A 24,595-nucleotide genomic window follows, 5' to 3' on the forward strand; every position below is an offset into this window, starting at 1 on the left:
TCTATAAGAAAGTAAGTTTTGGGGGGAAAATTTGATGGCAGAAATATTTCTTTTATACTGCTCTTTGCATACCCTAAAGCAATGTTCTGCATTGGATGTTGAAGCATCTATGTTATGTGACTAACCTTGCCTCTCATGTTTAATTTTTTTTATCCCAAACTTCAGAACAATTCAAAAGATTAACCATATTTTGTCACAGTATAACCAGTCAAAATAATGCCTCTTTCTGTTAAAATAAATTTTAACAAGAATTAATCGGTACTTAATTTTCTGAATTTTAAGCTTTGCCAAAGAAATTTATGGGATTAAAATATTTTTGAATTTTACGGCACCTTTTGTATTCATGAATGTGAGAGAGATAATGGCCGGGTGCTGCGTAGTTACTTCTCCAGAGTAAATGCATTATCTCCATTTATACCTTGATTTTTAAATGCCCATTTTATATTCTGACGTTTGAATCTATTTTGTGTGCTACTATTTCTGATTGATTCCTATCTTCTTGCAAGCCATAAATGACACAGTTTAAATTACTATTCCACAATAGGTCTATAAATAACACAGTTTGTTTGAGAGCATGCAGGCAAGGCAATACTCTAGGAAAAACATTTCAAAAATACATTGCCGATTGAAGTTGACTGCTTTCTTAGCTTAAGCAATTCGAAAATGGTGTCATATGTCAAGAGCTCTTTAAAGAAAAATAACTGTGACTGCATAATTGTCTGTTAATTAGACTCTAGTGTAAATTGGTGCTCTCTAGTAGAAAATTCTCCATACTTAAGGATGTTCAAATTGCCTGCCTGAATGACATTCATTCCATCGACTGTGACAGTTATGAACCTAGCAGAGCCTTATAGATACCGACAGAATGAACACATGATCATATTTATTGATTAGGCGTTCTGTTAATGCTTTGATTAAAACTTTTTTTCGTGATGGGCAGGATAAATACATTAGGAGTCTTGTATCGGCCATGGAAAAGGTTTACATGGATAAATATGGTGTCCACCCCCAGCTTGTGGCTGACACTCATCAATACCTGTACAGAACTCTAGGTAAAATTACTAATTAATGAATATTTCAGAATCAAGACTGAAGAACACCTTAGCATTTTATGAATATTCATTTAACATGTTTGCATACCTTATGAAATATGTGTTTTCTAGAACATTTTGAGAATTCATTTTAACACTTACCAGTATCTTAGATTTATTTCACTATTGAAATCATTTTAATTTATTGAAATTTAAAAAAAAAAAACAATTTTAAGATATTTTGGTGTGTGTGTGAAAAAATAATATAGAACTGACTCGATGTCAAATTTGCACATCATGAACATACATTTTTATATTAAAGTACCAATACTCTGTATATTGATTTGTATAGGATCGAAAAATAGCCTTGAAAAAAAAAAAATTGGATTTGTAAACTTTTAGTGGTATAAATTTGTAGAAAGCACTCGAAAGCTAATGTTTACTTCATGAAAAATGCAACAGTCTGTTTCATTGATTTCATTATAAAATATTATATGTTATAAATTATTTTTAAAATGCAGGCCGGCAATTGATTTTCAGATCAGTGTTAAAATACTTCATTTATAGGAGATAGAAATTCCGAAAATAAATGGTTTTCACTTCCTGGATAGGCTCATATAATGCAGGAATATAAACTATAAACAGAAATTTGGGGTCGTTGTAGGGGGCAAATCCTACTGATAAAAACTCAAGTTTGGAAAACAACATATTAATGTGCAAGCATCCTCATTTAGTTCAACTTTATCTAAGCAAGGTCATTAACTTGTTGAAGTTTGAGGCCAAATTTGGGGTATATTATCTCCATAAAAATCATTCTGCTGTAAAAGCGATATGCTTTAGGTGAGCACAGGGGACCATAGACCTCTTGTTTTGACATGTTTCACACACTGTTTATATATAAGTGATGTTTGTATAGGTATATTTATTACCTTGATATGTGTTATTTCATTGGCATTTTTATTAAGAATGCTGTTCTATAAGGTAACTGTCTTTATTATTATGTACTGTTATGTTTAGGTCCTTCAAAAAAAAATGTTTAACTAGAGAGATAATTAAAAAATTCCTTTTCAAGTAACAAGGTTCTTTGACTTCTAACAAAGCTGTCTAAATATCCATAAAACTTGTAGATCAAAATAATTACAAAGATGGGAAAAAATATGATACAGGGTTTGAGGCATCAAAGGTTTACAAAGAAGATCAGGCAAATTAATTAATCCTTGACTTGTACAATGTTTTTTTAATGCACAGGTATGGTTGGAGTCAGAATGGAAGAAGTCTTAAAAACAACCAGGGAAGCTATCCAGAAAAAGGCCTTGTACCGGTGTCTGACTTGCGAGGCCATTATGGAATATCAGTTACACGACGAGTGGTTCAAGAAAGGAGGAAATCTCTACAACCTAGCAGAACAGACTTATGGGAAATTAAGACCAGACAAGAAGTATTCGTTTCCACAGCAAGGTAGGAACGAAAACAAAAGGCTCACCGAAGGACAGAAAAATCCTATTACATCTTTTTTTAATGACTGTTGGTGGTTTTTTGATGCCTTGGGACTTTCATGTCAGGATTAAGGATATTCTTGACTTTGAAAAAAAAAATCAATGCATTGCACAAAGAACAATTTTCTTTCAAAGCATGTGGAATGGGAATGATATTGGATAACTTCGTGATTGAGAGAGAGAGAGATCTTGGAGTTTGAAATTGTTCTAAATATTTAATAGATGTTGTTATTATCCAGCTGATAATCTAACTCTTTACAGGAGCCATATGTAGTTACGATAAAGATCAGGATAAACTCATACCAGAGCTCTCGAGATGTAAACCAAGCACCTGTTCCTATTGTCAAGGGTAAGTTTCTGTGTATTCATTTGTGAATTTGATTAATGCAGAGGTGAGTTTTGTCACAAGTAGAGCTCATTTTTAGAATCTAACCAAAATTTCTGGTATAGTTGTGGCTTTTTTTTAAGTCATTAACTTTTCCTCAAATATTTTATGTCGTTAATATGTATATTAAATATTATCCCTACAATATGTACCTCTTTGAAGACAAACACAATAATTTTATATTAAATTTGTAATAATTACCAGTAACTTTACTATAATGTATTATGCATACAGCTTTCAATATTCATTGAATGAGGTAGAAGGTAATTTGAACTGATTTCTATATAACTATAAGTGCCAATTTCCTGCTGTCTGCAGATGGGGAATTTAAGAGGGCTTGGGGTTGCAGTTTGCAATAAATGATATAAAAAGGATAAAGTTTAATTGATGTATCTTGTTTTTCTATAATACAGGTAATTTTCCGCAAGTAATACATTTATTTTGATTTCCTGCGATAGTTTTTTTGCCTTGATGAAAATCTGTCTAGTTATTGTTGGAAACTTTTAGAAATAACCTATGGTTATGACTATAACACACGCAAAATTTCTTTACTGTTATTTTTCTCTGAATTCTACAGAGATTTAATTGTATTTATCAACCTCTTAAATTATTGCTGGCAGTTTGCCATGAATTCTTTTAATCTATCTTTTTTTTCCAGAGAGACTTTTGAAAATGTCAATAAAAGTATTACATATAATGATTTTTTTTTCAAACCTATCGTGTTTGATTGCAATTCAAATGTACCCTTTAAATTTATTTCAAATAATTTATCGACCCCTACTGTCAATACAGGTATTCATTATAACCGAGCTTTTTCTTATCTCCTTTTCTAGGTCAATAAGGGGCATTGAACTTTTATATCCATTGACAAAATCATTAACCTATTATACTAAACAGAAAAAAAACTGTTAATTATTGATAAAAATTGCAGCCACTTTAGCTTGGTGTCTCTGGGTAATTTGATGTATTGATAATATTTCTTTTTTTAGTAGTTCAATTCACAGCAGTTCCTGTACTTTTCTGTTTTCTGTTGCAGTGAAAACATTCGACTTGTTAACGGGGATGGTAGTATTTGTTATGAAAACGGTGACAGAACGAATACCCCCGCTGCATCCAGTCGTTGTATGTGTGGATTTAAACATTACTGGGATGGCAAGGAATATGACAACCTACCAGAAATGTGAGTTTTCGAACTTTCAACAAAATATTTAAATGTTGGTATTTTTAATTTTAATATCTTGAAAACCAGTGACATGTTGAATTGATTTGGAAATTCAAACCACTTATTCTCTATGTATTATTTTTCCAACTATGGGGGTATTTTACCCTTGATTTTTCAATACTATAATATCTTTTAGTTTTTCATCATTTTCTTTAAGTTTGAGATATTGAGGTTGTACAATATATTAAAATTGGTCTATTAAGTGAACTTTGGCTTGTTTATATGATATTTTTCAAAACATAATTTTGAAAAAAAATAATCCTCAATTTAGTATGTTAAAAAATACTAAAAGATACAGTTAATCTACAGATTTTATTATTATACAAATCCTGATTTGCCTTTAGTTTTCCCATCTCTATGGACTGGAATGGAGAAACTGTGACAGAGAAAGTAGTATGGTTCCAGCACGAATCTGATGTCACTCTCAATAGCAATGTGTTTGAAGTAGCCCAAAAATTAGTCCAGAAACATTTCCCAGGTATAAACTTCTAACATGTGTTATACATTATTGATCTTTTTGTTTTGATTACACTTTGCTTCATACTGAAAAATATGTGGTGTTTTTTTTTTCTTTGGGGGGGGGGGGACAAAATGTCTTCCTCTTCTCTGATTATACCCTTTAGGCTTGGCTATCACTTTAATCTTGACCTTTGAGATTTAACCTTGGGCAAGATCATTATACACCTCAAGGTCATCATCAATGACACATAGTAAGTCCAAACAAGGAATTGTTAGCCAGGATTCTTGACATCATTTTCCTTTGACCTTGACCTCTAGATATGACTCTTAGACAAACTCATGACACTCCATATGGTCATAGATTACAATATGCACTGTACTAAAGTTGAATAAATGGTAAAAATTATGACACAGATATGATTTTGTGACCTTAATTTCACAGTTAAAATTTAAATTATCTGTTTAGGAGAATTTGGCAGTGAGCGTCTTGTTCAAAGAGTGGTGGATACAATATTGCGTCACACTGCTCCCAAGGTCAAGGATCGGGAGGGAGGAAGCTCAGCAGTTGTGTCCCCTTACCAAGACACGGAGTGGTCAGCAGAAGAGCCGTCCAAAATCATACTGACTGGACAAAAGGTATGTACTGACCAAATACAAAATATCAATTTAACAGAATTTATAATATTATAAGTATTATTATTAGAAAAGAAGATATCTGTGAGTTATGTATGTTGAAGGTAAAATATAATAAAGTTGAAATGAAATATCTGTATGTTATTAAAAATTGAAACCTTAAGATTTTACAACCAGAAAGAGATTGGCATACATCTGTAAACCTTCAAGGTCATACTTTAACTAAAATGCAATATGGGCATTTATAATAAGGCTAGCAACTACATGTACATGATCTTGATTTCTAACAATTGATTTATTCAGGTTTTTATAAAATACATGTCAAAATTACATTGTAATCATAATTTGTACAGCAAAAAACTCTACACAAAGAGGAATTAACAGTAAGCCAAAAGGAGAAAATGGTTAAAAAGCAGATAGAATCACAGGCTCCAAAACACCAGCAGAAGAAAACCAAGGAGGTGTCTGCCTCAGCAAGCAAGTCTAGTCCCTCTAAGGTAATTTATAAAGATTTGCAATAATGCAGCATGTTTTCATGAAGAAAATCTAATCATTTGTTAAGCATAATTCGTGCAACAGAAATGCACCCTGCCAGGTTTATTCTATATGTTTTGATTACATTCTCCCTCGATAAACCAATTTTGGCAATTGATGTATTTCCTTTGTGCAAGATGATGCAATATAATCTTACAATTGTCTATGTTAATAACGAAAGAAATTTGTCTTAAAAGGCCAGATTCTACTGAGATTTAGTTATAGTGCAAATGAGACTCTCATCTTTTAGGGATAATGCTTTTCTTGTGTCTTGAGAAGTCCTAGTGTTTTGTTAGATATTGATTATACACTTGCTAATTTAATTAGTGAAAATGAAACTTATATAGCCCAGAAGACTTCTAAAACATATCAGTCTCCATAAATGGAACATGTCTTCTTTAATTAATTAAAACGTAACATCAATGGGACGTACGTCATGAGCACCATATGGGTAACAGCAATTTCATCTGAAAAACCTGTGCCCCCAAAAACATCTTTTGTTAATGACGTATCTTTTGTGTCCTTGAATTTCTATATTTAGAATATGTGAATGGATTTTTTTTTTTTTATCAATTAGATTCAATGATTTTTTGCTTGCAGCCAAAAATGGAGCATGCATGCAGTAAGGAATCATCGCCCGTTCCCATGGAAATGGAGAAGCCACCTGGTCAAAAGAAAATCCGAGTAGCCACTTCTGATGGCCGACAGGTCTGTTTGAATCTTAAGTTATCAAATAAGGTTGCTTTAATCAGGTTGGGGGGAAACATAAATTCCGCTATAATAGTGGTATATCACTATTATAGTGAAATTCCGCTATATTTTCAGCCGTATTAACCCTCAAGTTGCATTTTTAACATAGCAATCAGCGATTTTGACAGTATTCAAGAAAGACTGAATTCCAATTTTTTTCACACATGTGCAGAAATTAATGCTTATAATAATTTTCAACGTGCATTGAAAAAGGTTCGTCGAATTTACAGTAGAAAAGACAATCTTTGTCTGCATGGTTATGGGTATGGAGGCCTGTTGTGACAAATGCTATAAAGCTCATTTCATGTAAATTTAATTTTGGTAGAAACGATATGTCTCGTCTAAATGCAATAAATCGTAAACAATCTATAAGATGACAATTCTTCAGGTTATATTTATATATATATATCCATATGCAGAGGGTTCTATCACCCCCAAACACATCTTTTTCAAACATTACCCTTCATATTGAAAATGTTCATTGAAAGGCTGGCTGCCTCCTCCCCAAATTTTTGTTGTAGTATATAGATCAATAATGGTAAGTTGGTAATGTATGTTAAAGTATTAATTTTGATTGTGAAACGAAGTTGGAACCTAATCTTATTCGAAAATAGGATTTTCAATATTTATCCTTAGTTCCAATTTCCAACACTTTTTAAAAGTCTTCTTTTCTGTTTTCTGGCTATAACCCCCCCCCCCGACCCTACGTGTATGTAACAGTGGCGTAGCATCGTTTTTGAAAGTGGGGGGGCCAGGCAGAGAAAATTTTTTTTTACTTACCTGAAAAAGTTGACAAGCTAAAAAAAAAAAAAAAAAAAAAGGTAAAAGTTGCCCAAAGTCGAAAATCCTATTTCGTGGGGGGGGGGGGGGGGGGGGGGGGTGTAGGTAAACTTTTTCTCAGTGTCAACTACTTTTAGTACCAATTCTTATACTACATTTTCTGTACATTTCTAAAAGTGGAGGGGCCAACCAGACTTTCAATTAACATTTCCTATAGTGTAAGTAAAAAGCCCCCCCATACTACGCCCCTGTGTAATGGTTTATTTATGCTACATTTTTATCCAACAAAAATTACACGAAATATAGCTGTAATTTAAAAAAAAATAAGTGTGGATTTAGTGATAAAAGACACTACGGATTATGAAACAACTGCTTCATATTTTGATATTAGATTGGAGAAAGAGATCGATGGCAAACCAACTACTAAACTTTATGGTAAACCTGATGACTTCAATTTTTCTATCGTCAACTTCCTTTATTTATGTAGGAATTAACCATTTTTACCTACTTATGGATTTATAAACGCCTCATGGTTGATTCAGTGCGCATGAGCATTTTCTTCGTACGTGCAATTTTTAAAACAAAACAGGCTTCTGAAAAACAAGTTGATGAATAAAGGGTCCACAATCTTGCATGAAGTCAACACTCCGCAAATGTCATGGTCAATCCTCTGACCTTATGTGCAAACACAATCTGTCGTAGGTCGAATGTATGTTGACTAACGTATTTCATACAAATTGTTAAGCATAATTTTCATCGATTACGAATATTTCCATTTAAACGATAATGACAAAGAGCAAAAGGCAGGTGTGAACGGTCGACAGGGGATGCTAACTTCTGCATGGGTCCTGATTTTAGAGGTCCGTGTTTGATGTGCTCAAAGTTTATATTATTTCAATGTCCTTTTGAACTTTATTACTGTTTTTTGTTCGTTATATTGTAACTACTTAAGCTGTTTCTTCTTTTATTTAATTAATTGTTGGAGAAATAATCTTATTCGGTTACAGTTTTAATTAACTTAAGATTTCATTACCCTTTTCAGTGAATAACGAAGTTAAATACTAGGTATATCATATGCCATGCAACTTAGACAAGAAACAATTCGTACAAAATTTATACTGTAAGATGCCACTTCCACATGTTCAGGTAATCCCATGCAAGAATAATGCGAGTGTCTTTCCGGGATAAATCTAATCGTCTGAACTTGTCGATTTACCATAAAAAGAAACGTTATACTTGTGATAACCTGAAGAATTGTCATCTTATAGATTATTTACGATTTATTGCATTTAGACGAGACATATCGTTTCTACCAAAATAAAGTTTACATGAAATGAGCTTTATAGCATATGTCACAACGGGCCTCCATACCCGTAACCATGCAGACAAAGATTGTCTTTTCTACTGTAAATTCGACGAACCTCTTTCAATGCACGTTGAAAATTATTATAAGCATTAATTTCTGCACATGTGTGAAAAAAATTGGAATTCAGTCTTTCTTGAATACTGTCAAAATCGCTGATTGCTATGTTAAAAATGCAACTTCCGTTTTACAAAGTGTGTTCGCATTATTAAACGCATCGACAGAAAATTAAATAAAATTCATAATATGTAAGGGTGCCAATTAGTGTCCATTTTTATACCCATCATGAATTGCTCTTTGAACAGCAAGCATCTTATTTGATAATATTGAGGGTTAATACGGCTGAAAATAGCTATATATGATATACCACTATTATAGCGGAATTTACGTTTCCCCCCAACCTGTTAATGAAAGGTTTCATACATTGTCCATTTTATTTTATGAAATGTACTTCTTAAGTTAAATATAAATTTTAATATTGATAGTCCTGTTTATCAGTGGTGACGGTTTGCTCGGTATTAAACTTGAAATCAGCTGTGTTTCCTTGGGGGGGGGGTCTGGTCTTCAATGATTTTAATATTTTAAAATTGTTATTTTTATCTAAATTATGTTTAATGTATCTTGAAAGACGTTCCTAGTATCAAAGGGCTCTTTTTCGAGCCAATGTTTTCATTGTTCATGTATTACCTTCTTCTTTTAACTTGTGGACTTCTTATTTACTATATAGTTGGAGGAAGACAACTTCTTTAAACATATTGCATTTAGCATGTAAGATATTTGGCAGAAATAGATTGTTGTTAACACTATTTTACACATGTATATTTTAGGTTATGTTGACTGTTGAAGGACAAGTAAATTTTAAAGCTCTCCAGGACATGATATACAAGGCTGTGAAAGTTCCTCCCGAGAGACAAAAAATAAGGATCGGATTTCCTCCCAAGGAATTAAAAAGACCTTCAGACTCAGATATTAATGAGCCAATTCCACTCGCTCACGGAGACAAAATATCACTGGAAATCCTTCCAATGATTCATTCTTTGTCTGATTCAGGAGCCGAGAGTTCACATCATGAGCACAAAGGTAATTCCTAATGTATTACATGTACTTAAAATGACAATTGAATTTTACATTTCATGAGCATGGAAATTCCAAATTTATGAAATACTTGAGTTAGAAATTATGGTAATGTTTGGTATGCACTTTTAAAATTCTTCTTTATGGTACTTTGTAGTGAAAAACAGCATCTGGAAAGACTGTGTATATGTAAATGAATATGGATGCTCAGAGTTCCACATCGATTTTCATAATGAACAAATAACAAAACAAACTTGTATCAACTTTAAAATTAATTTAACTCAGCTATACTCACAGAAGTGATGTTGTAGACTGATACATGATATACTGTGAAATCACAGATTTTCGTGGGGGTTTGATTTTCGTTGTTTTCGAGGTATGACGGGACTCATGAATTCATGTCCACATGAAATGTAAAATGTTACAGACATAAGTACTTGTTAATTCTTGATCCATGAAATCAAATCCCCACGAACTAAGAGATTTTCCTCAAACCACGAAAATTTGACCCCACGAAAATATGTGATTTTACAGTATATGAGTTACATGTATGTAATTTTATTTTTGTTTCATTACAACTCTTTAACATAGGTTGTGTTGTTTTTCTTTTACATTATAGCTCTGAAACATTCCGCCTCTGCTCCTGTCAAACACAAACAAAAGTGGAGCAATTTTGAAGAGGATATCCACCATACACCAGCATTTGAGCCACTGCTTCAGAGTTTCCATGATCAAGCAGGTGAGAACAATGTAGATTGTGAAGGAAAAAATGAGATTGTATATTTTTATACACACAAAATTATTTTTTTCAATTATAGTCCCAGGCTTGTCCTACAAAATGTGGATGAATAATTTAAAATGAAATATTCATATTTTAAGTATAATTTCTTGGAACATTTTGTCTGACATCTACTTTCTTGGAGATTACAAAGTTTGATATAAATTTTAAATCTGTGTACAAATTGTAATGCATGTCACTAAACTGGGTTTTTACTTTTTTTTCTCAAAAAGGTAGTAACAGCCTTGATGCTGCAGTTGCATCCCTTACCATCATGGCTACCCTAAAAGGTCGTGACCTTTGGACCCATGTACAGACCATGCCTCATTTATTTTCTGTGGGTGGATTGTTCTACAAACAAGTGGAGCGTGACCTAGGATTAGTAGATGGCAAACACTGCACATTACCCACTTTACCTGGAAAGGTAAATAGCATGAAATCACAAATTTTTGTGGGGGGTTAATTTCGTTGTTTTCGAAGTTTGAATAGACCCACAAATTCAAATGTAAAATGTTACATACATAATTACTAAACAAATCCCCACGAACTAAGAGTTTTTACTCAAACCATTAAAATTTGACCCCACGAAAATATGTGATTTTACAGTATTCTAGTAGATAAGACTGATAATTTAACGATAAGACTTGTCATTACATGTGCTGAAAATGTTTGTAAGAGGCAATGCATTTTATCTCACCTAAGCTAAAGTCTCAAGTAAATTTTTTGTATCAGAGTTGAGCCATAAATAAATACAGTACATGTATATGAATGATGATCAGATTTTAACTGGAAACCTTGAAAAGAATGATTGAAATGACAGTTGTATTAAACACATTTTTTGGCAATAATTTTGATGAAGTTTGAATTCTTTTAAAGGTATTCAGATTTAACGAGGCAGAGAACAGATTGGAACTGTGTATGGAACCATATGGACACTTTCAAATTGAACCTGGGGTGGAGAACAAAGCCCAAGAATCCAGACCTATTTTTGGCTCTCAGAGTGAAGGGTCATTTAGTGCATTCAGTGGAGCAGTTGGAAACAAGAGCAAGCAGACTGCATTCACAGGTCAAGGACACTCACTGAAAACAATGCCTGACATTGAAAAAATGCCGGAAGACATCCCAGAAAATTTACACCAACATGTACGCCACTCACACACTCTCTGTAATCCCAATGTCCACCAAGAGTCCATTGCTGAGGAGCCAGAGGATCAGATGGGAGTGGATCCAGAGAAAACCAGGGGTGTAGGGGGGAATGAAGGGGAGGGGTACCAGAGAATAGGGCCTGGATACAGTGTTATCAGTCATCCTAACGAGAACCAGACAAACAAGTCTGTCCAACAGTTTAAAGACCTTGCAGAGAGCATTGAAAGAACAATGAATGAGGACATATGTAAAATTGACGAAGAGGTAAAAAAAGCACTTGTTTGAAAAGCATCAACTTTCAAAGTACATATTCAAGATAATGTTGAGCATAATATCTTTATAGTATGCCTGCATGTAGGTGAAGCAAGAGTGGCACAGTTTGCAAAATGATGATGTACCTTAGCTGTTAATCAAAATCAGAAAAAAACCCATTTCATTTCCTTTTGCAATCTTTTCATTATTTTGCATTGCAGAGTATTTGATAATCAATGTTCAACAGTATCTGTAATATTCAATTGCAGTATATTCCACTGTTTTTTCTGTACATGTATATTTAAATTTTTGTAACTGTATACTTGGAAGTTTTTGGCCAATTTCACTTTTGCCCTGCCACAAAGTGATTTTAAAACTGTTGATTTAATAATGTAGACTCTTTTATTTCTTAGTTAAATACAGTCACATTTGGGTATGGGCTTACTTCAATTTCCATAAAGTTGGTCAAAATTGATATAAAACTTAAAAAGGCGAAATTAAACACTATACAGATTACAAGTATATGTTTTGTAAGTTTGAAACAAAAATTCTGAATTCTATAGATTCTGCTCAAAACAAAATTTGTCTGCTTATTGTAGATGGAGAAACTTGATGAAGAAGAGAGAAAAAGCAGAACATCTAGCATCAATTCTCCACAGAACACAGCAAGCCAAGAGGACAACATGTTCTTTAATGAAGACAAAACAGAATCTACAGCAGAAGAAAAGATGGAGGTCACAGGAAGTGAGGAAGGTAGACAACCCATGCCAACCTCAGCAGATGACCAATCAATTTCATGAGTGATTAATGAAAGTTGAATATAATTTAACTGGTGGTTAAAACTCAACAAGATTCCTGTTTACCGGTATCTAATTCAAAACTGACTAATTCATTTGAAACCGTTTGATAGTTTCAACAAAATGTGAGCAATTACATGTACATGTAGGCTCAGTAATTTAAATGCTCTAGCTGTTCTAAGCTTTTAAGATTTATTGTATGTATATTAAATTTTACAGCAATGAGAGATAAAAAAAAGAAGTGCTATTTAATATAAAGACATGTAGATGTTTGAAATATTCATCATTTGCAATATATAAATCTTTGATCTGCTGTTGATGTATCTTTTTTTACTTCTGTATTTCAGAGCTAAGCACTGAATGTTAATTTTTATGTTCAATTTTAAAAGTAATAATTAATGATTAGTACTGTGTGCGCATGGCATAACGAATGTTTATTTGCCAAGTTTAGTCTCTCTTACTAGGAAAAAGAATTAAAAAATGTTAATTCTGTTGTACAATGAATGACACGATTTGTCGGTTGTATTTCACATGTGTACAGAATTACTATGTCACTTTCCCCAGAAAATCACTTCTATAGTATATAATTAGAATAGAAGAAAATCAGACCATTGTATCTTTGTAGTATTGTAATGATAATAATTTTGCATACAGTAAGTAATTTGCCATAATAAAGTTGTCTTTCAGTTCACACCTTATAAACTGTAGTGGACAGTGTACACACAATAACCTACAAACTTATGTCTGTGATGTGAATTTGGAAAGCTAGTTGTAAATAAATCATTTGACATTGTCTTTATCATTCTGTGGTCTTCATTTCAAGAAAGTAGTAGACTTGCGCATATGAATGCATGTAAAATTGGCATTTTCCTTTGGAGAGGTTCAACAGATCTTGTTACCAGTAACTCAATGAAAGATTCACTTAATAAATCCAATTGTATTTTTTTGAAGTCCAGTTGTATATATCAAAGCTTTTTCTTTCAAATTGGTTCCAGCAAGTTGTAGATAAAAATTCATTTGGTGTTAAAAGGAGGGTTTCTGACTAGATGAAACATTAAAAGTATATACATGTATATATATATATAACTTATATATTTAGATGGAAGTGATCAAAAGATCATATTTTTCTTTTCTCTTCACATTTGTACAACTGGATATGGTAAACTGAGTTTGAAATCTAGCAGGGACTATATTTTTTGTCGAGTTGAAGCTTGGCCACTGCAAGTGTTTTCTTGTTCTTATGAGGAAGTTTTGTGAATATATTCTCTGCTTTACACACGTATAAAATCACATCTGCCAAGTAAGTAAGGGATCACAATTAGTGCCCATCGGGATTCCAATAATTTGTGTAAAGACGTGATCTCTGAAGTCTTACGTAAACTGATGTTTTTCAGCATTCTTTTGATATCAAGTTTAGAGTAAATGTGTAAAATCTATGTGAATTTTAAGGATGTAATTTTGCTCATGACCACTCACAAGATGTGAAAATTTCTGATTTTTGTTTTCATCAAAAAAGTGGTTTTCTATAAAGAAGCCTTCTCAGACAGTATCTGTGATTAAAGAGAAATTCGCCAAAGCTGGATGATATTCTTTTATGACATGTATGAATTGGAATAAATTCATTTGAAACAATTTTCTTCAAAAATTGGCATCAAAATTTGTTTTGACGTAGTCCAGGCATCTGATTGGTGGATATTTATCTGATCCGTCTGTACACGTAATAATGGCGTCATCGTCAGGAACGACAAAAAAAGAAATTGACTGCCTTGTTTTCTCTCTGTCCTTATCTTCTTGTGGTACAACAACTCTGTGTTTCTGGGAAAAAAAAAGAGATTTTATTTTTCAGCAAGAAATGTGCAATATTTTTAAAATGTGTCCAACGTAAGGTTCGGGTAAAAACAAGTTACATGCATAGGAATGTTACTATATGACTGTAATTCTCACAATGTTCACTTTTTGAGTTAATCTCAAGTAAAGTTCATGGGCCTTCACTATGTACTACATGACTATAATTCTCACAATGTTCACTTTTTGAGTTAATTTCAAGTAAAGTTCATGGGCCTTCACTATGTACGATTTATTTAATGAATCAAGATAATCTTAGAATTATTATTACGCTATATATAATTATTAATGTTCCATGGGCTGAAATTTTTACCGTAGCCTTTAATCTATCAGCACTCCATCTTTGCATCATATCTCCGATGTTCATAACGATTGTACCCTCAACGGGCGGCACAGGGTGGTATCCATCACTAGGACCTTTTGCCTATAATGATTTAAACATACATGTACAGTGAAACGTGTCTTATCCGATAAGTCTGTGTTGGAATAGACAGGGTGTTGGATTGCACAGTGTTAAGAAACATGGAAAATAGTAAGACAGGAACAAAATTAAATGTCGGAATTCACAGCGTGTCAGATTACAAATATGTCGGATTAGACAGTTTTCAGTGTGTGTTCATAGCTAGCTGCATAAGCAAATGAAACTGTTGATTATGTTGAAAATTTACATATTTTCCCCTTACTTCTAGACCTGATACATCGTCTTGAAATAGAAATGTTATGGTGCCATAATCCGAATGTTCTCCACATCTGGCCTGGTCCTTCTTTATCTCTGCAAAATCAATTATTTTGTGTTCATTTGGAATGAAAGAGGGGAATAAAACACAAAGTGAACAATTTCATAAACCCTGCAAGCAATACCAATCGTGACAAAAACGTAAACCCTGGGAAATATCAGAAGTTGGATCAGATGCCTAACAGGAGTAAACATCCCGTGTCAACCAATCACAATCTTTGTTTTGATCAAGAATACTAGTATTGTAGATTCTCCTTAGGATAAATTTCTGCTTTATAAGAATAAAAAACAGGTAAGCAAACAAATAAAAATGTTATAAACAGAAGTTGAATATGCGCTAATTGATCACTCATAGCTTTGAAACCTCAAACATTCACACGAAAAAGAACCTCCAATAATAAAATTTACTCTTTGTAGAACCCAGAATTGTGAGCATTGTAATGATTTTCATTCGTTCTAGCTATAAATTTTAATATTTTTTACAATGAATTTATAAATTGGTAAATATTTAGACTTACCTTTGAGAGGTGGGTAGTAGTTTGATCTAAGCATTGTGTTATTTCCCTCGACACATATTCCTCTGTGAAACTGTCTCAAGTATTCTCTGTCCTGGAATGTAAACCATTTGTTCTTGTATTTAGAATAAAGTTATGTTACACAAATTGTTTACTATGATTGCCTTTTATTAACAATATTTTCATGTACCTTGTTCAATCCAGTAGAGAGAAGATCCAATATCCGCCATGCTAATTTTGTACACGTAATGTACATTTCTTTGAATGTGGAACTTATCTCTGGTGGCATGTTTTTGGGCAATGTCTAAAAAAAAACCCAAAGACATAACTTATTATTCATAACCTCATAGTAGCGTGCACAAGATACTTCTCTCGGACAGTCGCCTACGTGTCGCAATGGTAAAACTCTAGGTCTGATATAGAGTCGAGGAGTAGAGATCAAGTTGATCCATACGTCGTGGGTTCGAATCCAACTGTAGGAGTCGTAGAAACGGTCCTTTTGGGTATAATACTTTATACAATGAGGCCCCCTGTAGCACACAGTACGCGATCAGATGGCACGATAAAGATCCTTCTCTGCCAAAAGACCCTAAGTGGCGAGTGCAGGTCTAAATTTGCAGCCTCTTCTTGCAAGTGGTGGCCTCTCAATTAAGTGATAATTCTCAAAGGGACTTCCACCGTCGTAATTAAATTTTCACAACATTTAAATGTTTTAAATTTCATTTTTAAAAGATGACTTGCGTACTTTTAAATAAAAAAAAAAGCAGTTTCAGTCTATAGATGAAGTCTGTATCACTGCTGTACATACGTGCATTTCTAGGTGACCTAGCGAGAACTATAGATTGAAGGATGCATAAACAATACAAGTCAATCAAATACATGTACATGTATGTCCTATCTACGATGTTTGGTCCTGGGCTAGCAAGAAAATTCTCAACTTACACCATCCTTGGCAACAAGCATAGTGTAACCTTCTCGAGCATCAGAAACTGGTCTGTCATGATTGACTCTGTAGAGAACAAGACGACCAATCACCAGAGTGTCATTTTTTTCCAGCTATGAGGTCAGTTCTACTTGGAGCTATGTGAATTATATATTTTATTTTTTGGTGAGGAATCTATGTTAATTTCTGCATTGTAAATATCCTTATTTGATTAAGTTTGATAATAGAGTTATATAGATATACAGAATTTAATTGATATAATGTAATTTCTTCATTATATTAAATTACTACTTAATGTATTTTTTTAAGTACATCAAAAGATGTTTTTCAACATTTCTCTTACATTTATTTGATTGGTCAAGTCCATTACCTCTAAAAGAAGCAAAGATTGAAAAAAAAAATAAAAGAAATCAAAAAAAGCTTGAATACTTCTCTTCCTCAAATGAGATATAGCCGTGAAATTCTCCTCGAGGAATGGCATATTTTTGTTTTATTTCTTCTGATTGCTCAAAAAACGTTTTAGATGATGTAAACACGTCACTGATCTAAAAAAAAAAAAAAGAAGATGTTGTATAATTTAAATAATTATGAAATGAAAAAATATATTTTTATAGAAAATATTGATACTAGAAAATTAAATTCAGTTTACTTCATTTATTTATTATCTAAATCTTTTTTTTATGAATCTATTAAATGATATATATGTAGATATTGAACAATTATCAAACTCAAGGGTTAATTAAAACAATTTCGAGAGCAGAGCAACAGCTAGAGGCATCTAAAACATCAGAGGTGGGATCAGGTGCCATGGAAAGGCAAGAAAACTCTTTTAGTTGCAAGTAATGGCCTAGCAATTTGGGTACTGGGTATATATTGCTGCATAAGTAAGGGAAGTTGACGAGAGAAAAGTATCATTTTAATCACAAAAAAAAAATGATGTTAGGTAACCACTGATGTGTTTTTCTAGTAAAATTTCTAAATGCCAGTAGTAAATTATCATTTTAATATCAGGCTACTTGGCTACCTCTGTGTGCAATAGGAATATTTTTTGACAAAATATTTTTGCAACCGATCAGTGACAAGGTAAGTAAATCCAGTAATTACTGACCAATTGTTCTGGTATTCCATGATTTTTCAAATAGACAAAGCCAACGTCTTGAAAAGCATGGCATATCTCTTCGGCCAGTTTACGTAGTGTAGAGGTGTCCACTTCCTTCTCTGTTCCCAATAATGAATATGGCGCCAAATCAACCACTGGAATCATTTTTTTGATATTAGAACTTTGGATCTCTAGCTGCAAGTTAAAAATGGGCCTTAGATATTTTTTTCTCATAAAGCGCAAAGTCGATGTTCGGGTGAGATAAAAAAAACAACAACAAACAAACCAAGAATGCCAAGCTGAATTGACGATGAGTTCCAAAACAATAGTTTTTTAACAACAGACAACGACGAAAAAACCTTAATTTTCATAATCTTCAAATTTTAACTTTGATAATGTAACAAAATGCTGTTTTTCTGGGGGAAAATGTTCTATTTTTGTTATTTTATTGAGACAAAATTATAATTTAAAAAAAAAATCAATTTACACCTCAGTCTCACATTGCGAATTGACAAACAAACAGGATGTCCGTAGAAAAGTGGGTGGTGGAAAGAGCTTTACGATTGTATACTATATACAATGTAATACAACACTCGAGTTTTGGTCCCTCCGCAATTACATGTATAACATTTGATGACCTTTCTTGGGGGAGTTGGGGTTGTTAAGCATTTTTGTAAGATTGTGCTCACTTAAATGTTAAATGAAATTATTACCTATGAATCTGAGAAATGTTTTAAAGAAAGAATTGTCAAAATCTAAGAGAGATAATCAAATAAAACCTTTACGCTAGTAGTGCATTTTATGAAGAAAAATTCTAGTAAGTCAATGTGTAAATTGCGTCCCAGGATGGGTGTAAACATATCCTGCACCCCCACCCACAAAATTCTAATAATTGGGTTTACATAATGCACCAGTGTGATAAAAAACTAAAAGATATTTCAGACCAAACCAGCATATATGTACGCCCGAACTGACACCAAGCCATGAGAAGACATAAAATGTTGGCCTTACTCTAGATAGTGCAGTGTTTAACGAAATGAAATCTTTTCTCTGTTCCTGAATTCGTATGGAGTAACGACTGGTTTTATTCGACCTTGTATTCATTTTTAGTCATGTTTCTTATTCTCGCACATATTGCATATATTTTAAATCTTTAATCTTACCTCATCCATCTGGGTCTATTTCAGAACTTCTTACATTTTCGGTAAGTGTTCCGCCATAAGAAAAGACGACCTACTTAGCTTTAATCAATTGTGCTAGACGGTGGTGAGAGTTTTATGTGTCAAATCCTATTCGTACGACTTGGCCTAACGGGAATATTTGCGTTTCATTTTCGGCCGTTGTCTAAATATATATACGAGTCGTTATAGGCCAGCAATTTGTGTGTGCTTGTGAGTTTATATTAATGTTTTTTTAATAAACATTTGTCGTATTTATTTGAAGATAAATTCTTATTGATCACTTGTCTGAATAAGATTAAGGATGAATTAGATTATTTTGATAAACAAACCGGTGCATTTCAATTAAAGTCACGTCCGACCATACGAGTACCATTTTGGGTCTCAGTCGTGACTATGAATTAAGTGAGATTAAAAAAAAAAAAAAAAAAAAAAAAAAAAAAAGGAAAGAAAAAGAAATTCCAAATTGAATAATTTTCAATTATCAATTCATCATATATTTTTATTCAAATATTATATGAACATGATATCTAAAATAAGATTCAACTGAAGTTTCATGGCTTATTTAATATTTATAGAATAGGGACCTGTTTATTTTGAGTGGAAAAATATTTCTTAGCTCTTATAAAGTTTTGAAATACTTAATTTAACCTTTTCTACTTAAAAAAAATTCTATGTTTTTTTTTTCTATTTCTATTATATATTTTTATTTATATTTCTATTTTCTATTTATATTATGAAAAATTCTATTTTTTTTTTTTTTTTTGTAAACTCTTATTAATAATTTTATTTGTACTCAATTTTATGCTTTGCATTTTTCTTACATTTGAAGCTTTCAACACATAAAACATTGTTTAAGAGATCTCTCTGAAACGGAGGGTTAAAAGGAGGGGAGGAGGGGGGGGGGTAATGTTGCTCGTCAGCGTTATGCCTTACAACAAAGGTAATTTGTAGTTGGACATCCTTCATAAATTATTTAAAAAGAAATATAAGTAAATACATCTTCACTAAAATTATGATTTAATCTAAATTCTAATATCCCATGCCTTTTTTTTTAATTAAAAAAAAAATTGATTTATATTATTTATTTAAAAAATCATTATTATGTCAAGAATTGCATTAGGTTATGCTCCTCCCGCCCTATTCCAGAAATTTCTTTCGACTTATCTGTAAATATATAGACCAAATTACTGTTTCAATGCATATGTAACGATATTTCTCATGGGTCTTTTACACAGAAATAAATATTTTGTGTAAGAGTACATTTTGTATACTTAATAGATCCACCAATAAAAAATCGAACAAAGGGGCATAACTCCTTTATGAAGGAAGCATTCGGAAATACTCGGAAATATTTAGCCACTGGCATAGGAAAATGGCGGAGTATGTTCCGAATGAGAATCGGTTACCAAGGAAGATCCTATTGTCAACAAAGAGTTACAGAGCGCGAAAGTGTGCGGACGGTGTAAAGCAGCAGAGACAGAAAAAGCAAGGAAGAAAGCAGCCAGGCAGGTTTAGTTCATACAAATATGTTAGGTCTTTGCTTCAACTTCATTTATAAATGTATTTCATTTTGCGAAATTAAATTACAAATCGCCCCGGGCGATTAGAAAATTACAAAACATCGGTAATCAACATGAAACACTATACAGAGATCTAGAGAGATGCATGATACATAGTCAGTTGAGCTTTGTTGGTGGGGCATACGAAATTTTCACGCACAAAAGGGAAGATAAGTAAGTCGACATAAAGATTTATTTTTTATCAGTTTTGATAAACTTTATGTACAGAAACAGAAACAATGATTTCAAGAATCCACTAGGCCTAAACATGTTGAACTATCACTGTCTCTGCTACTCTATTAACCTACTTGCATTTTATTGAATATTGCAACAATATTGAATATTGCTAGTAATCAGCTGGTGCTCAAATTTATATTTAATTGATTATCATTATTTTCTTAATAAAATCATTCGAAACATGATCTAAAAATATCTCTTAAAATTCCGGATTTTTACACCGTGTCCGTGTCCCCTCCGAACGTTACTTATGGAAATAACCCGGATACTGTTACCATGACTTCACTCGAGTTGTAGGCCGCGACGGCTTTGGATGCACAGAATGAAAGAGAGGATGAAAAATAGAAATATAAAAAGAGAACAACAGGTTTGATGATCTTAATGCGTTTTATGTCAATGTTCGTATCTCATTCATATAATTTTTACACAAAATAACACAGGAAATCATCATTATTGTAACCATTGTTTCCATAAAGGAAATAGTGCTCAGAACAGTGTGAATGATTGTCATGAAATAAGGCCAAATACCCGAGCTCCGTCTCATCAGGCAAAATAAAACATACCGCGTTAGGGACTTACTTCCTATAATGAGTTTTGATCTGTTTTCCGTTTATAACGTCCACGCTATTAATTGAATTTGAAAATTGTATTATGAATTTCATATGCGAAACAATGAAATTATTTGGCTGAATATCACAACTAGAATGACATTCAAAAATGTTCAATAGTTCAATGTACAATTCAGTAAAAAGAAACATGTTTGTTATTGCAGGGGTAACAAAAAGAAAAATTGTTCCAGCAACTTTTGTCCCGGGTTTTACCCATAAGAACCAGCAGTACATAATGGGAAGATGGTAAGTTTATTTTATTGTCTAATTATTAGAGATGTTGTATTCTCACTCACAAAACTTCAGGCTGTGACTTGTACTCAATCTTGGCTGTGATACAAGCCAAGAAACAACACTGATTAAAGTATACTTGCCAGCGGAATGTGTGCATTGTTGATGCACTCAAGTCACAGTCTACAATAGGTAGTGCTTGTATGTGGTATACCAGTTGCTAATGTCCCTGGTTTTGTCTATGCTATAGACAAACCCAGTGGATTAAAAAACTGATTTGAGCCACTCACTCATAAAATTTCAGACTGTGACTTGTACTCAATCTTGGCTGTGATAGAAGCCAAGAAACAACATTGATTGAAGTATGCTTGCCAGCAGAAGATGACTTGAAGGTGGAAAGTTTATTTTATTCTCTGATTGATATTGATTTGTATTTTCAGTTGAATATGATGAGCCTGGCCCACCAAAAGAGGTCTGTGCATTGTTGATTCACTCAATTCACAGTCTGCAATAGGTAGTGCTTGTATGTGGTATACCAGTTGCTAATGTCCCTGGTTTTGTCTATGCTATAGACAAACCCAGTGGATTAAAAAACTGATTTGAGCCACTCACTCATAAAACTTCAGACTGTGACTTGTACTTAATCTTGGCTGTGATAGAAGCCAAGAAACAACACCGATTAAAATATACTTGCCAACAAAAGATGACTTGAAGATGGTAAGTTTATTTTATTGTTTGATTGAAAGAAATGTGTGTGCATTGTTGATGCACTCAAGTCACAGTCTGCAATAGGTAGTGCTTGTATGTGGTATACCAGTTGCTAATGTCCCTGGTTTTGTCTATGCTATAGACAAACCCAGTGGATTAAAAAACTGATTTGAGCCACTCACTCATAAAACTTCAGACTGTGACTTGTACTCAATCTTGGCTTTGATAGAAGCCAAGAAACAACACTGATTGAAGTATACTTGCCAGCAGAAGATAACTAGAAAATGGTAAGTTTATTTTATTGTCTGATTGTTAGAGATGTGTGTGCATTGTTGATGCACTCAAGTCACAGTCTGCAATAGGTAGTGCTTGTATGTGGTATACCAGTTGCTAATGTCCCTGGTTTTGTCTATGCTATAGACAAACCCAGTGGATTAAAAAACTGATTTGAGCCACTCACTCAAAAAACTTCAGACTGTGACTTGTACTCAATCTTGGCTGTGATAGAAGCCAAGAAACAACATTGATTGAAGTATGCTTGCCAGCAGTAGCTGCAGATCTGTAGCGTTAAGGTTTTATATATTTGTCTTTGACCATGTGTACAGATGTAGTGCAAAAAAGGTGTTACGGCACAATATTTTTTGTGTGTGAATTTTCCACTTTCCAGCGTCGTTTTGTCACTACCTTTCAACCCAATTCTAGACACATTATTTAATTAATCTGTATTTGGTCCATCTCCCAACCCTTTATAGTCGTCTCTACAAGTGATAAACCGCTGATTAAAATTATTTTTTAGATTACTGAAAATTCATATCCAGCGAGTTTATTGCTTGTAGAGACAACTATACGGTTGGGAGGTGGATAAACTATACATATTGGCTACAAAATGTGCCTATAATTAGGGAGTGAAAGGTAGTTGATTGACCAAAGCTAGAAAGTGGAGAAATTCTCCCAAAAAGAGCTCAAAAAACTTCAGTAATTTGACTTTTTTTACTAATCTTGTAGCGTTATGGTCAAAGACAAATATATAAAACCATAACGCTACAGATCAGCAGCTATGCCAGCAGAAGATGACTTGAAGATGGAAAGTTTATTTTATTCTCTGATTGATATTTATTTTGTATTTTCAGTTGAATATGATGAGCCTGGCCCACCAAAAGAGGTTCGTGCATTGTTGATGCACTCAAGTCACAGTCTGCAATAGGAAGTTCTTGTATGTGGTATACCAGTTGCTAATGTCCCTGGTTTTGTCTATGCTATAGACAAACCCAGTGGATTAAAAAACTGATTTGAGCCACTCACTCATAAAACTTCAGACTGTGACTTGTACTCAATCTTGGCTGTGATAGAAGCCAAGAAACAACATTGATTAAAGTATACTTGCCGGCGAAAGATGACTTGAAGATGGAAAGATTATTTAATTCTCTGATTGATATTGATTTGTATTTTCAGTTGAATATGATGAGCCTGGCCCACCAAAAGAGGTCTGTGCATTGTTGATTCACTCAAGTCACAGTCTGCAATAGGTAGTGCTTGTATGTGGTATACCAGTTGCTAATGTCCCTGGTTTTGTCTATGCTATAGACAAACCCAGTGGATTAAAAAACTGATTTGAGCCACTCACTCATAAAACTTCAGACTGTGACTTGTACTCAATCTTGGCTTTGATAGAAGCCAAGAAACAACACTGATTGAAGTATACTTGCTAGCAGAAGATAACTAGGAAATGGTAAGTTTATTTTATTGTCTGATTGTTAGAGATGTGTGTGCATTGTTGATGCACTCAAGTCACAGTCTGCAATAGGTAGTGCTTGTATGTGGTATACCAGTTGCTAATGTCCCTGGTTTTGTCTATGCTATAGACAAACCCAGTGGATTAAAAAACTGATTTGAGCCACTCACTCATAAAACTTCAGACTGTGACTTGTACTCAATCTTGGCTGTGATAGAAGCCAAGAAACAACATTGATTGAAGTATGCTTGCCAGCAGAAGATGACTTGAAGGTGGAAAGTTTATTTTATTCTCTAATTGATATTGATTTGTATTTTTAGTTTAATATGATGAGCCTGTGTGTGCATTGTTGATTCACTCAATTCAGTGATTCACAGTCTGCAATAGGTAGTGCTTGTATGTGGTATACCAGTTGCTAATGTCCCTGGTTTTGTCTATGCTATAGACAAACCCAGTGGATTAAAAAACTGATTTGAGCCACTCACTCATAAAACTTCAGAC

General features: G+C 33.3%; 2 protein-coding genes across 2 annotated transcripts in view; one reads left to right on the forward strand and one right to left on the reverse strand.

Moving 5' to 3' along the window:
* LOC134253546 (deubiquitinating protein VCPIP1-like) overlaps positions 1 to 13,495 on the forward strand; it is a 30,928-nt gene extending 17,433 nt beyond the window's left edge. Inside the window, exons 5-17 of the mRNA XM_062736070.1 lie at positions 941 to 1,052; positions 2,280 to 2,489; positions 2,789 to 2,876; positions 3,949 to 4,092; positions 4,479 to 4,612; positions 5,060 to 5,229; positions 5,580 to 5,723; positions 6,361 to 6,468; positions 9,481 to 9,733; positions 10,347 to 10,466; positions 10,739 to 10,929; positions 11,382 to 11,915; positions 12,503 to 13,495. Of these exons, the coding sequence (XP_062592054.1) occupies positions 941 to 1,052; positions 2,280 to 2,489; positions 2,789 to 2,876; positions 3,949 to 4,092; positions 4,479 to 4,612; positions 5,060 to 5,229; positions 5,580 to 5,723; positions 6,361 to 6,468; positions 9,481 to 9,733; positions 10,347 to 10,466; positions 10,739 to 10,929; positions 11,382 to 11,915; positions 12,503 to 12,703 (2,409 nt within the window). The 3' untranslated portion in view covers positions 12,704 to 13,495. The remainder of the gene's footprint in view (positions 1 to 940; positions 1,053 to 2,279; positions 2,490 to 2,788; positions 2,877 to 3,948; positions 4,093 to 4,478; positions 4,613 to 5,059; positions 5,230 to 5,579; positions 5,724 to 6,360; positions 6,469 to 9,480; positions 9,734 to 10,346; positions 10,467 to 10,738; positions 10,930 to 11,381; positions 11,916 to 12,502) is intronic.
* A 777-nt stretch (positions 13,496 to 14,272) lies between these two features.
* Positions 14,273 to 18,003, reverse strand: LOC134253570 (uncharacterized). Its single transcript, XM_062736097.1, has 8 exons — positions 17,848 to 18,003; positions 17,169 to 17,284; positions 16,739 to 16,805; positions 15,987 to 16,100; positions 15,800 to 15,890; positions 15,229 to 15,317; positions 14,859 to 14,969; positions 14,273 to 14,515 (listed from the first exon to the last, which is right to left on the reverse strand). Exons 1-8 carry the CDS (start codon positions 18,001 to 18,003, stop codon positions 14,339 to 14,341), a joined length of 921 nt encoding a protein of 306 aa, XP_062592081.1. The 3' UTR covers positions 14,273 to 14,338.
* Between the last annotated feature and the right edge of the window lie 6,592 nt (positions 18,004 to 24,595).

Source organism: Saccostrea cucullata, unplaced genomic scaffold (assembly GCF_032062105.1).
Source record: "Saccostrea cucullata isolate Sc308-1 unplaced genomic scaffold, CSIRO_AGI_Scuc_v1 ctg110, whole genome shotgun sequence".
Lineage (NCBI taxonomy): Eukaryota > Metazoa > Mollusca > Bivalvia > Ostreida > Ostreidae > Saccostrea > Saccostrea cuccullata.

Bases quoted from the DNA above. Each gene is read 5' to 3' on its own strand.
- LOC134253570 (XM_062736097.1), bottom strand. From the start codon at position 18,003: ATGATTCCAGTGGTTGATTTGGCGCCATATTCATTATTGGGAACAGAG. The intron at 14,970-15,228 runs GTAAGGGGAAAA...AAATCATTATAG, and splicing joins ACGATGTATCAGGTCTAGAA to GCAAAAGGTCCTAGTGATGG. The intron at 14,516-14,858 runs GTAAAAATTTCA...TTTTTTTCCCAG, and splicing joins CTGATAGATTAAAGGCTACG to AAACACAGAGTTGTTGTACC.